At 40.9% G+C, this 23,831-nt stretch overlaps 1 protein-coding gene across 2 annotated transcripts in view; it reads left to right on the top strand.

The window, feature by feature from the left end:
- Nucleotides 1–23,831, top strand: part of DLC1 (DLC1 Rho GTPase activating protein) — a 665,949-nt gene that overhangs the window by 376,101 nt on the left and 266,017 nt on the right. The window contains exon 1 of one of the 2 annotated variants that reach the window (XM_082244041.1): nucleotides 9,110–9,312. The exons of the other annotated variant lie outside the window; for it this stretch is intronic. Within the exon in view, the coding sequence (XP_082100167.1) occupies nucleotides 9,198–9,312 (115 nt within the window). The 5' untranslated portion in view covers nucleotides 9,110–9,197. Of the gene's footprint in view, nucleotides 1–9,109; nucleotides 9,313–23,831 lie in introns of those variants that run through there. 2 annotated transcript variants of the gene reach the window in all.

Consider the following 23,831-nt stretch of genomic DNA (forward strand, 5'->3'; position numbering starts at 1 on the left):
GAACTGCATCTTGGAATGCTTGCAACTCCCCTATAGATACTGGTCCCAACTCTACCACTGCAGAAAATGCTAGCCCACCTGGCTGCTTCTTCACCAGTGTACCCGACTGACTCTCTGCAGATCTCCCAGGGTAAGATGTAAAGAAGATTTTAGCAACCCGCTGTTTTCAGGAGAGACCAGCTACATGTGTCAGTCTCTCCCCTTGTAAGTCACTGCACCAATATGTAGTACTCACACTGTCCTCCTTTCTCTTGCTGACTCTCAGGAAGGACTCCCTCCCAGCTTTGCCTGTTGTCAGGATCCTCCCAGGCCAGCACCTGAGCCCCGGCCGGCAGAGAACCCCCCCCCCCCAGACTAGAGGGTTCGCCTCAAATCTTCCACCTGACTCCTCTGCCAGCATGACCCCAGTACTTAAGGGCTAGCTCAACCACCCTGCCAGGCCCACCGCCCGGAGATTAGTAAAGCTCCCCTAAGTATGCAGATCAATCCTCCAGGCCTCCAAGCTTCAAGACCCAGGGGGTGGCACCAGAGACTTGTCTGCATGAGTCACCCAGCCCTGAACTCTAATAACCCTGACCCAAATTGAAAGACTCATAGGGTTTAGCCTGGAGACAGAATATATTTTACCTACTCTGACACTAGTAGCACACTAAAAGGGTGCTACACTAATAACCAGATAATGTGTGCGAAACCAGGGAACAACCCGTAGTGAAAACTATGTATTATCCCTGTTGTTCCAAAGCCAAATTTTCCAGTACATTTTGCATTTATCCTACCCCTAAACTTGTAAATGATGGAATCTGTTTTTAACAGTGAATTTTGAACTACTATGCAGCTCCTCGACTTAATAATGAATGCACAGCTGTGTGGACCATACCTTAAATCGGAGTTCCGGCCCCAAAATCGACATAGTCGATTTTGGGCCATCCGCTTGCTTCTAGGTCACCTGAAACAGAAATGGATAATTACGATTTTTTTTTTTTTACTTACCTTGTAATTGCCGAAAAATATACTCACCATTCTTCCACTTCCTCCCTCGGCGGCCGCGGCCCGCGCCGTCACTTCCTCTTTGCAATGATTCCTGGGAGCTGAACGTCATCGCTCCCAGGAATCAATGCGCCTGCACCAGCCCCGATGTCAGTTCCGGTGCAGGCGCGTCATACCTTGCTAAACAGCTTCTGGGCATGCCCAGAAGCTGTGCAGGGATGACGCTTCAGCCCCGGATGTGACGGCGGGGCCGGCGCAGTGCATCGTGGGACCGAAGAGGATGGAAGAGGACGCAGAAGAGGATTGTGCTGGCTTCAGCTGTCCACACCTGAGATGGCAGCGCTGGAGAAGAAATTTTCAAAGTAAGTATTTCTTCTAAAAGGTAAGTGCAACCCGGGACAGTTCAGAGGCTATCCATTGTGGAATGTACTAGCCCTGACTGTCCCGGGGGTATTTTCATTGAAATTTTTTTTTGGTGGCCGGAACTCTGCTTTAAGACATGGAGACTGATCATAAAAATGATCTTTTAACCTGATGGAAATTGATACTGTCCTTTTTAAAATGCTTTGCTGTATCTGTGCAAGGCAGAAGGTTCAGAATGTCCAGGTGGAGATAAAACATGTTCAAAATTGTTAAAGTAACAGATTCTAAGATGTGAGCTAAAAGAACCTTGATGTAATTACAAATGCTGTTAATGACTAATGATAATAGGTTCAATAAAACTCTCCACTGAAACAAAGCAGAACCTTCTTGATGCAGAAGGTGTTCACTTGTGTCATTCTTCACATATCAAAAAATAAGGGTATTATATCTCATATTGGAATAGTGTGCAAGCAATGTAAATCACTACTTTATGCCCATGGGCCAATTGTGCACCCAGAACTGTTGTAAGGTACAAATTCATTCTAATATTATAGATTCATTTATTCCAACCTATTTCAGACTTGTTGGCTATCATTTGTGCAGTACATAGAAAGCAATGTATTCAATGGAGAAGGAATTTGGGGACCAAAAAAAAAAAAAAAGTCTAACTTGGCAAGCTGCATTTGTGCTTTGCTTTCAGCAGTTCTGCTGTGCAAGGGTGCACACTAGTTCAGTGAAGGACCTTTTGTTTCCCTTTGACTCACTATCAAAACAAAAAAATATATAAATTTGGCGAAAGATACTGTACGCTTTATTTTTTTCTGTTCAATGATAATTGCATAAAAGGTACTGCCAGCCTTGAAATCACATGATTTTGTAAATGCACAATTTGGAATTAAAAGAAAGATCCACTTAACTCACTCAAGAAGCTCTTAAAAAGGGGCAAGGCCCTTTCACCCCAGGAAATGTGGTATACAATAGAGATTTGTTGGAGAGAGAAGCTTTCTAATTAACGTGCATAAAGCAAAGTAGAAAGAATAGTTCCTTCTGCAAGCTGTTGGTTTTAGAAAAGTAACTTTTTTCATTTGCTGAGTCGAGTGGTCTTATAATTAAGTCCAGGTGGAGGCCAAGGTATCGCAAACGATTAACAATGAAATCTTACAATAGGAATGCTTGGCCTGAAATATCCTCAACATTTCACGTAGACGAGATTTATTGCTGAAATCTGTGCTGAAAGCTAGCCCATAGTATTGGAAAATACCATTTCAGTTGAATCACTGGCAAAATTCTAATACGGAACTGCAGAAACAGGCAAAATTATTACACTTTACAACACGTCATGCTAAAATAGAGAGAATAAAATATCTATTGTGCAGATATAGACAGTAAATATAAGTAATATAAAAGTAACATGAAATCTGAGAGGTCTTTTTTCATAAATTTTTTGATTGGAAAATAGTGAATCATGTGTGAAAGCTATTTAAAACTTCCCTCATCCCATTATCATTAAATAAATCAAGCAAAGTGTATGTATTGGCACCAAGAAGACTGTGATGACTATAATATTGGGTGGGTGGGTGGGAGTGATAGATTGCTAAATAATTATTAATTTGTTTGCATTTTCCGATTCCCCATGAGACAACATAAAGCTTCATGTACACTTGGCCATCATTTACCACGGACGTTATTTTGCCGCATTTTGCGTTTTCCCATAGCTGGCCGTCAGATTCTTCCGTGTTCAGCAGAGGAAGGTTGAGGTAAGTTGAACCTCACCTAACCATGGCAACTTCTAAACTCTGCTAAAAGCCTGTGTACATTGACATATAGGCTTTTATGAAGTTGAGTTTAGGAGCTTTGGTTAAAAAAAAAACTTCAAATGCTCCTAAACTCAAGTTTAGGAGCTGCTTGTGTACATGAAACCTAAATGTGGTATTTAGTCACATCTTCCAAGGTGCTCTGTAACATATGCTGTATTGGACAGGCCCCCCCTCTTTCAGGCACATGGCTGCTTTACACCGCTGCTAGCATAGAGATGTCTGCTTTGAGAGTGAGCGCCTGTCACCAGGCTTCCAGCACTTCCCCAAGGAAAGTGCTTTAAGGGCAGGGGCAGACTGGCAACTTGTGGCCCATAGGGCAAGTACAAACCAGAGGCCCATGGTGCAGCGACTTGACCCCCCCCCTTCCACTCTCCCTCTTACTGTCTTCCACCTGACCCCCATTCCAGGCTGAAGCCCTGCTCCAGGAACTCTCTACTCACTGGCTGAATCTGGCCAGGGGGCGGGGTTGGGGGGGAGCTGGGACAGCTCAATTGGGGCTGGCAGGGGGAGGAGAGTCTCCAGTGGGGCATGGAACCGGCCTCTGCTCCTCAGTTTACACCATCCATGCTGGGGGGGGGGGGCCTGTTCTCTGTCCTCAGTAGGTGCACTCAGTAGGTCAGCGGCAGGGACTTTTTACTTCTTTTCACCAGGAATCTATTTGGCATTTCTGTGGCAGAAGCAGTGCAGCCTTTTTTACGGTGCATCAGAGCGGCCTGGGGGGCAATTGCCCCCCTGCCCCCTGGCCCAGTCCTCCCCTGTTTAAGGAGGAACACAGAGGGATGGAAGACTGACATATTTACCTTCTTTCTGCATTCCTCCTGCCAGGGCTTGCCATCAAGCAAGTGCTGGGAGCCAGGGACAGGTGCTTGTTTGTAAAGCCGCCATTTCCTTGCTAGCCGCGGTGTTGAGTAGCTGTGTACCAAAGGGGGTTGTCCTGTCCAACATTTCAGCTAGTGTTACAGGACACCTAGGAAGATGGGGAAAAGTACTACATGTGCTATATCCCAAGGGAAAATTTATATTTTAAAAATAAATAAAAGGATTAATATTAATAAACTGATAATTCCTCTTTATTGCCTGAAAGTATAACAACACAAAACTAAACAATTATTTTCTTTTCAGTTACTGCAAATTCTGCAAACAATTTAGCAAACTCCCTTCTCCTGCTTTTTGTGTATAAACTCACCTTTATTTCACCCACTTCATGTTTCCTGTGTAGAATGGTCTGTGCACTGTGTTGTCTCACATGATTAGTCCCAGTTTTTATAATGGCATAAATCTGCTTGAAAAAGCAGCAAGTCAATCAGGATAGTAGTGAATGCTGTGTCTGGGTGTCTTCTGTGTACACAGAGTATGTTCAGAGATCCCTATTGCTCCCAGTTTAAATATAGTTCATTGATGACGCCTGGAGCCCAGATGCTTTGTAAAGCTTTGGTTGGAAAAGCCCTCATTCCTAGGTTTACATCTCACCTGGAAGCTAGACCTCCCAAATAAGTCTGTGCTTTCCACAGGCCTTCTTTTACACGTGAGCTGGCTGATGCTCAAGATTCTCTTTCTACTACTTTCTCTTCTGTGAGAGCCTGCTGCTGGGTGAAAAGGCTGACTGCTAACAGAATGCTAAAAAGGTAAAAGAGCTACCTTTTTGTTTTGGGTTACCCATTGGGGGGCACCGTGTTAGTCAGGAACTGACATCAGTGTAGGGGCTTGGACATGCAGATGTTTTGTTTATTAAATGCTGTTGAATTCTGTACAGAACCCTCCCACTGCGAAAACTTTTTTTTTTCTCTGCTGCCTTGTAGAATAAAAATGCAGGACAAACCTGATGGGACTGTTTCTGGGTTTCCCTGTCTGGTGCATGGTTTACCATTGACAATACCAGTTGAGCCTGTTCCCATTACTATATATATTTAACATATATTTATATATATAAGCATATACATAATCTCACAAAAGTGAGTACACCCCTCACATTTTTGTAAATATTTTATTATATCTTTAAATGTGACAACACTGAAGAAATGACACTTTGCTACAATGTAAAGTGAGTGTACAGCTTGTATAACAGTGTACATTTGCTGTCCCCTCAAAATAACTCAACACACAGCCATAAATGTCAAAACTGCTGGCAACAAAAGTGAGTACACCCCTAAGTAAAAATGTCCAAATTGGGCCCAATTAGCCATTTTCCCTCCCTGGTGTCATGTGGCTCGTTAGTGTTACAAGGTCTCAGGCATGAATAGGGAGCAGGTGTGTTAAATTTGGTGTTATCGCTCTCACTATCTCATACTGGTCACTGGAAGTTTAACATGGCACCTCATGACAAAGAACTCTCTGAGTAGCTGAACAAAAGAATTGTTGCTCTACATAAAGATGGCCTAGGCTATAAGACGATTGCCAAGACCCTGAAACTGAGCTGCAGCATGGTAGCCAAAACTATGCAGCGGTTTAACAGAACAGGTTCCACTCAGAACAGGCCTCGCCATGGTCGACCAAAGCAGTTGAGTGTACGTGCTCAGCCTCATATCCAGAGGTTCTCTTTGGTAAATAAACATATGAGTGCTGCCAGCATTGCTGCAGAGGTTGAAGGGGTGGGGGGGATCAGATCAATCTGTCATTGCTCAGACCATACGCCGCACACTGTATCAAAATGGTCTGCATGCCCGTCGTCTCAGAAGGAAGCCTCCTCTAAAGATGATGCACAAGAAAGCCCACAGTTTTCTGAAGACAAGCAGACTAAGGACACAGATTTCTGGAACCATGTCCTGTGGTCTGATGAGACCAAGATAAACTCATTTGGCTCAGATGGCATCAAAAGTGTGTGGCAACAACCAAGTGAGGAGTACAAAGACAAGTGTATCTTGCCTACAATCAAGCATGGTGGTGGGGGTGTCATATCTGGGGCTGCATGAGTGCTGCCAGCACTGGGAAGCTACAGTTCATTGAGGGAACCATGAATGCCAACATTTACTGTGACATACTTAGGCTGAGCATGATCTCCTCCCTTTGGAGACTGGGTCGCAGGGCAGTATTCCAACATGATAATGACCCAAAACGCGACCACTGCCTTGCTAAAGAAGCTGAGGGTAAAGGTGATGGACTGGCCAAGCATGTCTCCAGACCTAAACCCTGTTGAGCATCTGTGGGGCATCCTCAAATGCAATGTGGAGGAGCGCAAGGTCTCTAACATCTACTTGCTCTGTGATGTCACCGTGGAGGAGTGGAAGAGGACTCCAGTGGCAACCTGAGAAGCTCTGTAGAACTCCATGCCCAAGAGGGTTCAAGCAGTGCTGGAAAATAATGGTGGCCACACAAAATATTGACACTTTGGGCCCAATTTGGACATTTTCCCTTAGGGGTGTACTCACTTTTGTTGCCAGAGGTTTAGACAATAATGGCTGTCTGTTGAGTTATTTTGCAAGGGAGAGCACGTTTACACTGTTATACAAGCTGTACACTCACTACTTTACATTGTAGCAAAGTGTCATTTCTTCAGTGTTGTCACATGAAAAGATATAATAAAATATTTACAAAAATGTGAGGGGTGTACTCACTTTTGGCAGATACTGTATAGTAGCATATCAGCAGCATATACAGAGTTTTTTTCTTCCAAAGTGTTTATCCATATCCAACATTCCCTAACAGCCCGATATGCCCAGAGCATAGCTGTCAATGGCTCTATAGCAAGGGCAAACAATGGGCACTCTTGCCACCTGCCCCGACCTATTTCAAAGTGTTTCAGCTTAACACAGCATTCAAGGGAAAAACATAAAAAGGCCAAAATAATACCAAGCCTCCTGGCCCCTTCTCCTCTGCTTAGGCTTTTTGCCTTGGTTCTCCAGATGGACTAACAGCACACCTGTGTTCACATACAACAGTTGCAGCTTGCTCAGCTTTCTCTGGTTGCAGCTTTTTGTTGCATTGGCCTTTCTCCCATCCCTCCCAGATCTGTGGGCTCTCTCAGTTCTGTCAGAACTCTAGGTTCCCTCAGTCCTCCAGACTTGTTCAGTCATCTCAACTCTCTCAGTCCTCTGGACAAGGAACTTCCCAACTCCAATGTGGAGCACTGGCTCCTAAGTGGCGCACACCTGTTTCCTGGGCCCTAAGCTATGACAAGGCTTGTAATTATAAAGGCTGTGCATACCTGTACACACATTCTGCTGGTCCCCAGAAAGCCCTGGACACTGGGTTAGAAGCTTCTTCCCTCTCAAAGCTCTTTGAAGCCTCCAAATGTTGAGGCTCCATTCACATAGTCGCAATTTGAATGGATTTCAAATTGCGGCAAAACGTGGGACGCATTTGCAATGCCATTATTTCTTAATGGCACCCCAATTGTGGTGCGATTTTGCCACAAAAAACTGTGCTGCAATCGTGCCATAATTGCAAGATGCAAAGCCTGTCACTCCTAAAGGAGCAGAAGCAGGAGCTTACTTCTTAATGGCACTCCAATCCACATCGTGGCAAAACACATTCGTGATTTTGCTACTTTTTAATGGCAGTCCAATCGCAAACATGTCTCGCGTTTTGCTATGATTTGGAATCGCAGGCAGAATTGCGGCAATTCCGCCCGCAATTCAAATCGCCTAGGTGGGAATGAAGCCTGACACCGGATCTGGGAAATACAAAATCTGGAGAAAACAGAAAAATCATTTTTCTCCCACTCAAAAAATTATTATTCTAGAGCCCTGTGTTACCTTTGCCTCCTTTTACACAGTGACAGGGCCTTGCACTGTCACTATATACTCTATATATATATATATATTTATTTTTTTCTATTATGCTGCCATGTGTATGTTCAGTCTCAGGAATTGCTCATTTTTTTTGCAGGTAATAGTTAAGCTTCTGCTTCTTGCCACTGGGAAGTGTTAACATGTTGGATATGCAGACAAAAAATGCTGTGTAATAAGGCCCATACCCGTAAGTAGTAATATGCAAAAAATGGAAAAAAGATGAGGCTTTGCGGGCCAATGGGAGGAGAAGGATCACAACCACACCACAAGGAAGGTCCCCAGCCAAATGTTGGCTTGCTGGGGACCTTCCTTGACCATGCTCCACCTGAGACCCCAATGTCACCCTTTCACACAGGCTATCAGATCTCCCTTGTTGGGAAGTATTTCTACGTTGTGACCTTATGCATTTATTTTAATTATGTTTGATATGGGCGTACATGCTCATGTATGGTGGTGGTGTGGTTGTGATCCTTCTCCTCCCATTGGCCCGCAAAGCCCCATCTTTTTTCTATTTTGGCATGTTGGATATGCATTGCTTCATCATTACTGACTTTGCCCAAAAATATCAAAGAAAAAGCAAAATATAAGTAATACAGTAATCCCCCGCTCCATCGCGGTTCAGTTTTTGCGGTCCCAGGAATTCACGGGTTTTTTTGTAATGTTATTTTACTATATAAATCATTAAAAATGAAATATTTTTGTGTTTTTCATAGCTCTTGCTATGTCTCTCAGTATATTTTATGTGTTTAAATGAGTTTCTATTGTTTTAAAAGTGTGTTTAAAGACCTTAAAATGCTTTTACACGTACAGTGACAGTAAAAAAAACATGCCTACAATGCATTTTAATAGGGTTTTTCTATTTCGCGGAATTTCACTTTTCGCGGCTGGGTCCGGAACGTAACCCCCGCAATGGAGGGGGGTTTACTGTAATCATTTTACTCATTTGGGTAAAAAAAGTAATCACATGTATAAATTATTGTAATTGATGAATCTATACATTAAAATGATATTGAATCTTTTAAGATTAAATCTTATTAATTGTGCAGAATGAGAGTCCAGTGCATTTACATTGATGTGCCTTGCATCCTTTGAAACATATTCCAGATGTACTAAGAGTGGCAAACTTGGCAGCTTGTCAGCATTTTGCCTGCAGTATGAGCTACCCTGTGTCTGCAGAGAAGACTGCATTGCCTGATTCCTGAAGGATAAGCTGTCTGTCTAGGAGGACTGCAGGAGCTGATCGCAGCTGTGCACTTGGTGCAGTGACATGGACTGATGCAATTTTTAGGGAAGTTCTTATAAAATGGAGAAGCTATTAAAAAATCCACTCAGGAGATCACTGAGTGATCATATTAGGAATTCCACTGCTAAGGCTCTGGATGTTATCTGGAAAAATGCAAGAGAAAAACGACTGGCAGGTGAGAGGATTTAAAACCCTGTAAGCACCACTAATTCAGTTTGTTTATAATAATTGAAGTGTTTTAAGTAAGCGTTTACATGGCCCGAGAGCAGGTATTTTTCATGGCGCAGTCTGTGCATAGGTAGAATTTGGTTCATTTTGATAAGCAGTGCATAGCTTATATAGGAGTGGTTTTATTTTGTGATGATTTATAAAGCCTTATTGTACCCTTGTGAGGAGGGATACTGCAGTGATTTACTACTCGCAATAACTCCAATCTGTTTTATTGCCAAGGAGTGTGTCATTTGGCATACGTGAGCTATGTAGTGAGAAATTGATGGCATTTCCTCTGGCAGCTCCTCAGTGCTTTCAATTCCAGGGTAGTGTTGACTTTGCCAAGGCCAGGCTTTTACTATTTAAATGTATGACCTCAGCATCTGCAAGATGAGGGATGAATCTAAAGATGAACATTGGGCTGAGAGCTCAAGCAATGATACAATTTCATTTTGCATATTTTATTGTTTTCTAATGTAAGTTTTTATTCCAAAATTGACACAGAGGGGTTGGTTTACTAAAGGCAAATAGACAGTTAACCTTACAAGGGAATTTTAGCTTTATGAATACAGTAAAAAAATTCACTTGGCAGAGAAAAGCCAATTAAAAATAAAAAATAAAATAAAATAAAAAAATAAATAAGAATAGCCAATTACTTGCAAGGGAAAGAAAACAGTATGTTTATTTACTCATGATTGAATGATGTAAGTCAACAGAACTTCACCTTATTTACTAAGCTAAGTGAACATTCTGTTGTAATGTGAAAAGCCTATTTGCCTTTAGTAGATCAACTCCTGCATGCTTAGATGAATGTAACTACTGTAGTGTGCAAATGCTGAAATTTATGCCAGTAGTACTGTGTTCTCTAAAAGGTTAAACTGCTTTGTCTTTCTTTTCCATCTTCGCTATTATGAATCCAGTTTTATTACACTGTGCATATTTTTTTTTACCCAAGTTAGCGATTATTCCACTACAATGTTACGTCAGTCACTGGGCCAGCACAGACATTTTATTTTTTATTGCAATTTTAAATTTTTTTTGTGATATTATTTACTTCCGTTTTTGCCTTATCAGTTGCCTGCTCTCGTTATATCTTTTTTTGAGGTAGCATGGGTTTTAAGTTTCATTGATTTTCAGGATCTAATAAATTAATAGTTATTTATGATGATAAAGGAAGGCCAATGTACATAAAGAAAGCCTGAGCAAAAAAAAAGCACTGAGACTTAGTGCCGGTTCACACACATGCAATGTCAGACATCGAATGTGATTCACAGCGCACTGCTATGCAAATCACATGCAATGTCTGTGCGTTGCGTATTCAGCCATACAGAGTGTGTGGCTGAATTTGCATTGCATTCGGACCAAAGTCACACGGGACCCTTTTTCTGGTCCGCACCAGAATCATGGGTGTTCACACTTATGCGATCCAATTCATGTCCGAATTGACAGTGCGCACTGTGATATGCAAACTGATCTGAGGGTGTCGTTAACTTTGTATTGACACCCCCAGCGATTTGCATATGGCAGTGTGAACTGCCTGCAAGTCGATTGCGATGCGGGAACCCGCAGTGGATTTGCAGGGTTCCCGCATTGCATATGGCACTGAGAATCTAAGAAGGGAAAAGAGGGAATGAAATCCTGAAAAAGTAAACATTCTTTCATAATGAGCTTTCGGTCTTGGGGTTAGCTGTGGATTCATGTTCCCATCAGGTCCAGACTAAGGTCAGTTTCACACCGATGAGCTGCAGTTTAGGTGCCGCACAACTGTATCCGCATTTTAGGTGCGTTCTGATTGATGCGCTTTCAGAAAACGCACATATGTAATTGAAGTCAAAGATTCAGCATGGAGGACTTTGATACGCCTTCAAGAAACGCACATAATAGATGTCAATGAGTGCGAGCCTAACATATAGTGTAAAATGCTCATAAGACACACTGCACCCAAACCACACAGTACAGATGTGAACCTGCACTTTTACACCATATACCAAAGTAAGATAATATCATAGGGGCAGAACTGGTGGCAAAGTAGAGCAGATGTTTTGCTCATCTACTCTGGGCACTTTGTCAAACAATTACTGGTTGCCAAAGTGTTATCTCTGAATTAGGGCTTCCTTCTGTCTTGATCTGCCATAAGCACATCATGTAACTATAAAGGGCTTTTTTTTTCCAGTTCCACTAGAAAACAGGCTTGAATTCCACTAGACATCAGGCCTAATCAGGAAAAAGGTCCCCTAGTTCTAAAGGCAATGGAGACAGCTCAAGCCTAAAAATCTTGTCATTCTACAGTACCGATGACCCACTAATGGTTTGCTTCTGGGTGGGCAGTAATTTAACTGATAAAATTTGCTTGATAATAGGGCTAACTTACTTTCTCACAGTACAATAGAAAGGCTATTCGTCCTTACAATATAATTTTGAGAGTCTTTGAAAGCCAGGTTCTTGTGTCCTTTATTAATCTACTTAAAAGTAAATATTAAAGGGGAATATAAAGAATAGTATTAAAAGGAACTTCATCCCTCCTTTACAATTTTTTTCCCTCCATCTACCTTGACGCTTGGTTGTCCTCAATAAACATACTCACACACCCAGGGAATCCTGCATTGTTTGGTGTAACCCACTGCACTACCAAAGCGGGCTGGGTCCTGTGCCACCATCTTCTCTTCTGACATCATTAGGGAGCCTTCTGTCTCTTCCAAGTTCTTGCAGCTAGGCCTTGATGACATGTGGCTGTTTATATGCAATGTACTGAAGATGCCCCAAAGCATTCTACGATGGTGATATAAGCATCTAATCATGTAACAAGAATAGGGTTTAGGGAGAGTAGAACTGTGTAACATGATTAAAGAGGATGAAGGTCAACTTTATTAATGGTTTAGAAGTAATTCCTTTGAAATATTTACTGCCTGTATTTTACCTGCCTTTTGTAAGTACATTTGCGAATACATTTTTAAGGGTGATTGAACTTCCTGCACTATGAGATCTCCTTTGTCCCTCTTGGTTCACATCTGAGTGGTGTGTGCTATCATATGCACTGAAGGTGGTGGATATCTTCTTCTATCAAGCGCTGCTTATGAACTTTTATTATTTATTTTATGCTCTTTTTTCTGCATTTTAGCTGGCTGCTTGAACCCCCTTGTTTCGAACATTATGTTTTCTATAGGGGTTTTTACACTTGTTCAGCGCAGATATTTTTATTTTTTAATGGTTTAGAAGTACTCTAAAAAAATCTGACTGCTGCCTTAAATTCTACACAAAAAGTTGAAGTACATTTCCTGACATGTGATAGTATCTAGGCACTTATATTTCTGAAGTGTGAGGCCATTTAAAAAATCCTGCCCACTCCTTCCTCTGATGACTGCATTTATTACAAGATTTAAAGTGGCTTCCTGAACACTGTAGAGAGTATTGGTAATGACACCACTATATTTCTCATTGTTCTTTTGAGGGCTGCTGGAGAGGAACCTGTATCTAAGGACCTCCTTGCCCCTATTCCATTCATTGTCATCCTCTCCTCTCCTGATGCCTATTGATGTTTATCTTCTCCTTGTGCTGCTGCTGATCCGTGGTTCTTGCACCTCTGCAGCACCTGTTGATAATTCTTCCCACCAGTCATCAGTCCACAGTTCATTAGCTCATTAGATCACCAGTCAACAGGGGTATGCATTTGCCACAAAGAAGCAAGCTTATTACTGTACCAAGATGGCCACCCACCACATAGGCACAGTGCAAAACAAAGAAAAGTAATTCAGTCTTGGAAAAAAGATTGACTGCAGAGAAGCTACAGGCAATACTAGCACCTAGCCTTCGATCCTTTGCAAGACTTTATTTGGGCACAGCCATGGTATAGGTTCTCTTCCAAACGTTTTACTAAACTATTGTTAGTGTATAGTTTCTGGATAGTATTCATGTTATTCTTGCAGTCAAGAAATGTACTTGATACATGTGTAGCACCCTCCTAGGTAGGTGCTAGGACAAACTATAAAGGGAGCCATGCCTGCTTATCAGGGGTGTTTGATTGTTCAGCTAGGTTGTCATGTGTTTCCAGGTGTGCCTGTTGAGCTTGGGGAGTCTCCCCACTGTGTCCAACAAGGGCTCTTATTGGACAGTGGAGGAAACCTGACCAGTAGCACACCAGGGCTTGTATCTATCCTAGAGGGCAGAATATGCCGCAATGCATCCTGGGATGGGGTATTGGTCTGAGCGGAGCATATCACAGGGTGTCTTTGGCAGAAAGCAGAGTCCCAGTAGGAGGGTGACGGCTGTCTCTCCTCCTGTCAGTGTGAGGAAAGTGTCCTGGGCAATCGACCTGAGGACAGAAGGTTGAGCTGGGCTGCAGGGAGGGATCCAGTGTGCTGTGGACCAAGTGGAGTTGTTGGGGCGAACGTTTCCAGGAAAGCAGTGTGGTGAGTACTGTAAACTGCCCAGGGGTCTGCCTAGGATAGGGGACCACTCCGGAAGGTCAGAGGGATCCAGGAACCAGCTAACCAGTAGAAAAGGCTTAGAAAGGGGGTGCCAGAGTCTAAGCCCTGAAGAGAAGTCAGTGTAAAGAGGATGCCGGTGTGGGCCCTGAAGCGTTGAGAGTTGCAGCAGTGTTCACAAGTAGCTACCTCGGCAAGGAGGGCTAAAGGAAGCATTACAGAGGACATTGTGTCACCTGGTAGTGTCAAAGTCAGTTCACAGTTAACAGACAGCAAGTCAGTGTTAACCAGCGCCAACCGGAGTTGACCGGCATCCAGCCAGCCTTAAGTCAGTGCCAGGAGGCATTTTTGCAGTGTCCCATTCTTTTGTGCATAGTTGAGCCAGAGGAGTATCCCACTCATACCTTCTCCCATCCAAGTTCCTAAATAAATATAAAAACCCAAGATGCTGAACTGTTTACTGTCTCAGCGCTCACATTTGGAGAGCATGCTTAAATCTGCTGTTGTCGCTAGCGGTAACCTTGGCGGACCCACATCCAGCAAATTGGCTGGGAATCCTGCTACACATGTAAAAAGTGTTTTCATACTAGAAATGAGGTTCAGGTTTGCCGCTACCATTCATTTAATTAATATTATTATTATTATTTTATTTATTTATTGAGTGAATAGTTGATAAGCTAATTTCACAAATCACAAGCTTGTGGCCAAAAACTTTGCAGGTTCCCCACTAAAAATAAGGAACACCTATAATGCAGCTCACAACCTTTTCCCATAGACAGCTGAGTCACAATAGCCAGTAATTTGAAATGGATAACCCAGTCCACTTTCTATTAAAGGTTGGTCTCATAGGCACCATATTGTCAGTGTAAATTGGGGCGGTTAGGGAGAGCTGCCAATTCTCTGTAAGGGGGAGATACCTTTTATTTTTGGCTTAGGCACAGATTCCCCAAGGCAGTGTCAGGCTTTCGATGCAAGAAAATTGCTTATTAGAATGCCAGAACTGAATAACAAAATCCCCCCCCATAGACTTTTCTAAAGGAGTTTGCCACAAAGTTCACAAACTTCAAGCATGATTTTGCAAAACTGGTTGTGACCTAAACTGAGTTATTATAAAATGTAATAAAAACCAAAAAGTGCAGCGCTGAAATCAGTATACAATTATATAGCTGAAAAGCTCATATAAAGAAAACAAAAAAGGCCCAGAAGAAGTCTTTCTTATGACGAAACGTTGGCGATCCCAGACATAAACGTCCACACGCCCCCCAACGAAGCCGGCTGTTTATCCATATGCTGATCTGGAGACTTGCGGGACGCCGCGGTTAGATCCATGACCGGCACATACTACATGCCTGTTTTTGTCTTTTAAATTGTAAGTAGTTTTTTTAATAAATTTACCTATTGGTTTACGGGATTACGCTATGGGCCTCTGTTTCTTTCTACATATGGCTTTACGTTCAATGGAGTATATGAGAAGTTCCAAGGGTGCCACATATTAATGTGATCGGTTTAACAACACACCGGAAACGGCTTTCGGCTTTTGGAGTCTTTCGAAGCACCTGAGCTTGATATCGGTTGACCTACTGGTTTACTACTAGCTGGGAGAGGCTGTCTCATTAAATTGAGCAGCCACGGAATTTCGGTAAGCTGCTTGTTATACCTGAGCACAAGGGTGTCCCCTTCCTACACTTTTCCCTGGTGTCACTGGAAGAAAGTTATTTTGCACGTGGATTCACATCTCTGCACTTAATATTGGGACTATTCATTTGGACATTATCCCCTCTCCTTTTTTGTTTTCTTTATATGAGCTTTTCAGCTATATAATTGTATACTGATTTCAGCGCTGCACTTTTTGGTTTTTATTGTATTTTTTGAATCACTGTTAGTTGATTTTGTGCCAGCTGCTCACTATTGTTCTTAATCATTTGGTTTTCTGTCACATCTAGCGCGGAAATTTTTCTTCTATTTATATTATAAAATGTATACATCGGTAAATTGTAATCATTCATGTTTCCATCACTTATTCATTTATAAAAAAAATTTGTTATTCGCTTAGTTATTTTACTTTTAATTGAAAGGAATTTTAATCCCTCGCTTTGTGTCTACAGAAATAATACGTTATTTTAATTTTGCAGCACATACAGATGTGTTTTCATATTGAGTAAACATTTTTGTACTTAATATTTGCACTGAAACCATTTATCAAGTTGATATTATCCAATATACATAGCAGGATAATGTATATATTTCAGGACAGGTTAATGAAGATAACCTTTACTCAACTTTGTCTCAGGGCAGGGCACCTGCTGTATGAGCTTCATATATCATGGCAGGCTAAATAATGCTATATTTTACTGTTGTCAGTCTTAATTCCTCCCTAGCATTTCAGAAATAGCTTAAAACATGAAATAGAATGTAAAGGTTAACAATACAGGATCAATAAAAGTGACCTTTTTTGTAAAACTACTTGGGATGAATTGCTTTGCTCAATGTTTCAGTCTAGAAGGAGCTTTGTGTAGGAGTGCGGGAATGAAATGAAGGCTCTACTATTGTGTTAAAGCTGTTTGCCTACACTCTAAGGAATGCTTGCCTGTCAACGTTCTTACTAATAAAAGGTAAAGGCCAAAAACACTGGATTTTGCGTCAATACCATGCACATAATGGAGATTAAAGGGACGTTCTTTGTTTTCATAATACATTTTTTTCTTATATAGTAAACTGTTGTAAAAATAAACACTTCTAGGGTTATTTTAAACTACAATAGACCATAGAAGATAATGGACTATACTATTCATTGGAAGAATTTCACAGTTTATATATCATAAAATGATTTTAACATAAAACATATTCAGCAATGAGACTGCACCAGCCAATAGACCATGTTCATCAGAACAAATATCAACAAGGACAATAAACCAATACAAATTATATGGCTTAGTAAAGCATCACCTACATACATATCCGGGTGGAAGGAAATCTATGTTTTTATTTATTATTTATTTATAATTATTTATCATTTAATTATATTTATTTTTTTTATTTATTATTTGATTAAAAAATATATAATATAATAGGATAGCTAAATTGTATAGATATATATCTATATCTATAGATATAGATATATATATATATATATATATATATATATATATATATATATATATATGCGCGTGTGTATGTGTGTGTATAGATAGATATATATATATATATATATATATATTGTGGGAGATTAGCTCGGTGATAGGCGTGGATGACCCCTTTGGGGGGTGCGTTTACACAGGGAGATAGCCGAGAAGTGGTTGCAAACAACAGTTTGGTTTATTCTTGGAATTTAATTCCCACAAGTGCAAGCCTCAAAACAGCATAATTCAAAATAAACATAAATAAAATAAATCCTTGCCACTGTGGGCGGCTACCTTCCACACACAGGAACCTATCTAATGAAGTCTGTCTCCAACCTACTGTTGGAGCAAACTTTGCTGATCCTACAGCAGACACTCAATAGTCCATTTGTTTTCTTCCACATAGAAATAGTTCAAGACCTCACCTTGAGTAGTCTTCAGTCTTAATTAATTTCCCCTTCACACAGGAAATGTCCATTGGTTTCTTTTCACCTAGAAACGATCCAAGACCTCACTTCGAGTAGTCTTCACACTTGTTACCCTCCTCAGCCATATCGCTTCAGGAGGTCTTCCCCATGCTCACACAGCTTTCAGGGGGCACACATCTGACTGTCCTCCTCTCCCCATGCTCACACATCGGCAGGAGGCAGCAATCCTTAGACTTCCTTTGGACAAATTATAGAGGCCTTCATTTCCTCATTCTGAACAGCTGAATGGTTTTCAACTTCCTGCTGGCTATCTCTGCAGCCAACACCCTATAGTAATTGGTGAACTTTCTAAACCAGGTGGAAATGTATCCATGACTACATCCACAGATTTACCTGACTTCCTGTCACAATATATATGTATGTGTATATATATATATATATATATATATGCGTGTGTATGTGTGTGTGTGTGTGTGTGTGTGTATATATATATATATATATATATATATATATATATATATATACATATATATCCAAAGTTAACAGAAACATTGAAATTTGATTATTTACTGTAACCATGAAGATCAAAATGTAGCTCCCTTTGAAAGATATATAATGAGACAAGACAGACCATTAAATCATACTTGTATCTGTGGATGCAGGGTAAAGTGAAGTAACAGCTTTACTTTCAAGGTGAAAGTATAACTAAAGGAAAAACCTTTTTTTTTTTTTTTTTTAGTTTTGGATAGAGTGGAGAGGGATTAGAACACCTGTTAGGTTTTGTTGCTGTCTGTGGCCCCCGTTAAGGAGATCCCCCCTCTTTTTGTCCTGTTTAACCATTATTAGTGAAAGTAAAAGAAAACCCTAAATTTTGGGTTGTCCCCAGAAAAGCAATAGAGGTGTAATAGAGGAGGACTCTTTCAATGGGGATACTAGTTCCAGTGACCTGGGGGTCCCCAAAGAATTCCCTTAATTTGCAGCTATTTCTTCTCACTTCCTGTTTGGCTATGAGACAGGAAGTGAAGGTAAATCTCTGCAATGGGACATAGATGGTGAAATAAAATCTGACAGAGGTGATAACCCTCTTCTGATCAATCCAAAATAAAAACAAATAAAAAGTTTTCCCTATAGTTCTACTTTAATACCCCAGCAGCATGAACGTCATTTTCCTTTGCTCTATCCATTCTGTCAGAAACTAAGAAAACATCCTTTACTCATTGGATATGAGATTATGCTACTAACACCTCAGTTTTAATACACCGTGTTTAAGGAGTTATTATATTCTATTATTCATTTAAATTTATACATTACCACACTTGGCCATGCCCTCTCTTATACTGCCTTTGCCAATAGCGTGAGACAGGATTTTATAAATTAATTATTTTGACTGTGACTGTCACCAGAACCCACAAAACATTGACCCACTCTTGTGGCATTCAAACACACTGTTGAATAAATTTGCTGACTGGCTGATAAGTGTGCTGGCATTGGTTGCTGGGACATGCTGGAGGCCTTTAGCTGATTTTTTTTTCTGGGCTTCTGGTGTGTTTAACCACTTCAATACCGGGCACTTTTCCCCCTTCCCACCCAGGCCAATTTTCAGCTTTTAGCGCTGTGCATTTTGGATGATAATTGCGCAGTCATGCAACACTGTACCTAAACCAAATTTAGTTTTTTTTCCCACAAATAGAGCTTTCTTTTGGTGGTATTTGATCACTGCAAGGTTTTTTCTTTTTTGCTTAAAAAATAAAAAAATACCTCTTTTTTTGTTTATAGCGCACAATCCAAAAACTGCAGAGGTGATCAAATACCACCAAAAGAAAACCCTGTTTGTGGGGAAAAAAAGAACGTCAATTTTATTTGGGTACCATGTTTCACGACTGCGCAGTTATCAGTTAAAATAATGCAGTGCCGAATAGCAAAAAATGGCCTGGTCATTAACCACTTGCCAACTGCCGCAAGTACATATACTGCGGCGGTCAGCCCCGTGCAGGCAAAGTGACGTATGGGTACGTCACTCGCCCGCAAGCCAATAGGGGGCGAGCGCGCACCGCCGGAGGCGCGCTCCCGCCCATGCTCGTTCCCTGACATCCCCGCGCGAGTGACCGGCGGTTCCGATGTCCGCCGGTCACTCGCGATCTCCCGCTGGAGAGGGAGAAAGGCAGGCGCAGATGTAAACAAAGTCGCCTGTCATTCTCCCTGGTGTAACAGCAGAGATCATATGATCCTGCTATGTAGGATTGTATGTCTCTGTGGTTACATCAAAAGCCACACCCCTTTACAGTTAGAAGCACGCCCCTAGGGACACACTTAACCCCTTGCTCTCTAATAACGTTAACCCCTTCCCTGCCAGTGTCATTTTTACAGTAACAGTGCATATGTATAGGACTGATTACTGTAGTAATGTCACTGGTCCCCCCAAAAGTGTCAAAAATGTCAGTCAAGGGTCCGATCGATACGCCACAAAGTCGCAGTCCCGCAAAAAAAGAAATCGCAGATCGCCGCCATTACTAGTAAAGGAGAAGTTATCATTATGGGAGATTTCAATCTTCCAGATATAAACTGGAAAACCAAAATAGCAAGTTCTACCAGGAGTACAGATATTCTAAATTCCCTACTGAGGTTGTCTCTGCAACAAGTGGTTGAGGAGCCAACCGGGAGGGAGGCCATTTTGGATTTGGTATTCACAAATGGGGATTCGGTATATGATGTCATTGTAGGCGAAACCTTGGGATCTAGTGATCACCAGTCAGTGTGGTTTAATATAAGAACTGTGAAAGAGTCACACCACACAAAAACAAAAGTTTTAGATTTTAGAAAAACAGACTTTTCAAAAATGAAATTAGTCATAAATGAGTCCTTATCAGACTGGAACGGATTACATGGAGTCCAGGAGAAATGGGACTACTTAAAAGGTGCATTATTGAAGGCAACAGAAAATTGCATTAGACTTGTCAGTAAAAGCAAAAAAAGGAAGAGACCACTGTGGTACTCAGCAGAAGTGGCCCAAATCATTAAAAATAAAAAGCTAGCATTTTGTAATTATAAAAAAACCCAGAGCAATGAAGATAAGGAAATCTACAAGATTAGGCAGAAAGAGGCCAAGCAAGTTATAAGAACTTCTAAAGCGCAGGCAGAAGAAAAACTAGCTCAGTCTATGAAAAAGGGGGATAAGACATTCTTCAGATATATAAATGAAAAAAGGAAATTAAAACAAGGAATAACTAAATTAAAAACAAAGGACGGAAGGTATGTAGAAGAGAATAAAGGGCTAGCCGACTGCCTTAATGAATACTTCTGTTCAGTTTTTACAGAAGAAAAAGAAGGAAAAGGACCTCCACTTGAAAGGATGACTAATGAATCGTTTGATGCATGTGTCTTTACAGAGGAAGACGTTCTAAGATTGCTGTCTAAAGTGAAGACAAATAAGTCACAGGGTCCTGATGAGATACACCCAAAATTATTAAAAGAGCTTAGTGGTGAGCTGGCAAAACCATTAACAGATTTATTTAACCAATCATTAGTAACAGGAGTCGTCCCGGAAGATTGGAAATTGGCAAATGTCGTGCCCATTCACAAGAAAGGTAGTAGGGAGGAATGGAGCAACTATAGACCAGTGAGTCTGACATCAATAGTAGGCAAATTAATGGAAACCCTATTAAAGGATATAATTGTGGAACATATTAAATCCCATGGATTGCAAGATGAAAAACAACATGGGTTTACTTCAGGGAGATCATGTCAAACAAATCTTATAGATTTTTTTGACTGGGTGACTAAAATAATAGACGGTGGAGGTGCAGTAGACATTGCATATCTAGATTTTAGTAAGGCTTTTGACACTGTCCCACATAGAAGACTTATCAATAAACTACAGTCATTGAGCATGGACTCCCATATTGTTGAGTGGATTAGGCAGTGGCTGAGTGACAGACAACAGAGGGTTGTAGTCAATGGAGAACATTCAGAACAAGGTCATGTTACCAGTGGGGTACCTCAGGGATCTGTACTGGGACCAATTTTGTTTAATATCTTCATAAGTGATATTGCAAAAGGCCTCAATGGTAAGGTTTGTCTTTTTGCTGATGACACAAAGATATGTAACAGGGTTGATGTTCCTGGAGGGAAACGCCAAATGGAAAAGGATTTAGGAAAACTAGAAGAATGGTCAGAACTCTGGCAACTGAAATTTAATGTGGATAAGTGCAAGATAATGCACCTGGGGCGTAAAAACCCAAGGGCAGAATATAGAATATTTGACACAGTCCTGACCTCAGTATCTGAGGAAAGGGATTTAGGAGTAATTATTTCAGAAGACTTAAAGGTGGGAAGACAATGTAATAGAGCAGCACGAAATGCCAGCAGAATGCTTGGATGTATAGGGAGAGGTATAAGCAGTAGAAAGAGAGAAGTGCTTATGCCGCTGTACAGAACACTGGTGAGACCACACTTGGAGTATTGTGCGCAGTACTGGAGGCCATATCTCCAGAAGGATATAGATACTCTAGAGAGAGTTCAGAGACGAGCTACTGAACTAGTACATGGATTGCAGGAAAAAACTTACCAGGAAAGGTTAAAGGACCTTAACATGTATTGCTTGGAAGAAAGAAGAGACAGAGGGGATATGATAGAAACTTTTAAATACATAAAGGGAATCCACTCGGTAAAGGAGGAGAGCATATTTAAAAGAAGAAAAACTACCACAAGAGGACACCGTTTTAAACTAGAGGGGCAAAGGTTTAAAAGTAATAAGAGGAAGTATTACTTTACTGAGAGAGTAGTGGATGCATGGAATAACCTTCCTGCAGAAGTGGTAGCTGCAAATACAGTGAAGGAGTTTAAGCATGCATGGGATAGGCATAAGGCTATCCTTCAAATAAGATAGGGCCAGGGACTATTCATAGGATTCAGATATATTGGGCAGACTAGATGGGCCAAATTGTTCTTATCTGCCGACACATTCTATGTTTCTATGTTTCTATGTAAATCTTTCCCGTAGTTAGTAAACGCAAAAACTTTTGCGCAAACCAATCAAAATATGCTTATTGCGATTTTTTTCACCAAAAATATGTAGCAGAAAACAAATTGGCCTAAAATGTTAAAAAAATTAGATTTTTACATTTTTTTGGGGGGGGGGGGGAATTTCATATAAAAAAATTTGAAAAATATTATTTTTTCAAAATTGACGCTTTTTTTGTTTATAGCGCAAAAAGTAGAAATCACACAGGTGATCAAATACCACCAAAATAAAGCTTTATTTGTGGGAAAAAAGGACGTCAATTTCATTTGGGTACAGCGTCGCACGACCGCGCAATTGTCCTTTAAAGTCACGCAGTGCCGAATCGCAAAATAGGCCCTGGTCTTTGAGCAGCCAAATCCTCCGGGGCTTAAGTGGTTAAGGGGGCAAATCCTTCCGGTCCAGAAGTGGTTAAAGTTTAAGGTTCCAGATGGGTTATTTCTTAGATTAGAGTCAAGGACCACACCACTCCTTACTATTACCAAAATGAAAAAATAAAGTTTTAGCTTTGTATACACTTTAGGTCTTTAGGCTGAAACGCATTAGTGGAGATTGCCTTGTAAGTTATAGTAATTGTTAACAAAGCTATTTTTTCATGTGTGCTGGCATATCTGTCTCATATTTGCAATTGCAGTGATTGGCTGTATGTGAGGTAGAGCGCATATACTCCTGGTTGATATGCTTTAAAGCAAGCCTGTTATTTTGCTTTTGCAGATTTTAGCTAGCAAAAAGTAATCCAATTTATAACCTCAAAATTGTTTTGGATGGCTTGAATTTGTACATTTACAAATACCCTGTCATTTAAGCCCTTGATCATATTCAAATCCCAATAAGAATATATATACACTGCCTGGCCAAAAAAATAGTCGCCACCTAAAATTACCTAAGCAAATAGGTAAGAGCTTCCTATTGGATAGTTACTGCATGGGAGATTATCCTTTAGGCTGGCAACAAGTTATTTAACCCGAACTTATGCAATGAGTAGCTTCTCATTTCTTAAACAACCATGTCGAAAGACAGACACATCCCGAGGTTGTGGAAAAGATGTTAGTCAGTTTTAGAAGAGTCAAATCATTGGCATGCATCAAGCAGAGAAAACATCTAAGGAGATTGCAGAAACTACTAAAATTAGGTAAGGAACCTGTCAAACACGTTATTAAAAACTGGAAGGATAGTGGGGAACCATCGTCTTCGAGGAAGAAATGGGTTTGGAAAAAACCCTGATTGATCGTTGTCGGCGATCACTTAAATGTTTGGTGAAATCAAATTGTACAAAAACAACAGTAGAACTTGGGGGTATGTTTAATAGTGAAAGTAAGAGCATTTCCACATGCACAATGCGAAGCTGACTACCTGAATAAACTGAATGACCAGGTTATTCCATCAATGGATATTTTCTTCCCTGATGGCATAGGCATAATCCAAGATGACAATGCCAGGATTCATCAGGCTCAGCCTCTGAATGAGTGGTTCAGGGAGCATGAGACATAATTTTCACA

Source organism: Pelophylax lessonae (genome assembly GCF_965119305.1).
Source record: "Pelophylax lessonae genome assembly, chromosome: 1".
NCBI classification, from domain to species: domain Eukaryota; kingdom Metazoa; phylum Chordata; class Amphibia; order Anura; family Ranidae; genus Pelophylax; species Pelophylax lessonae.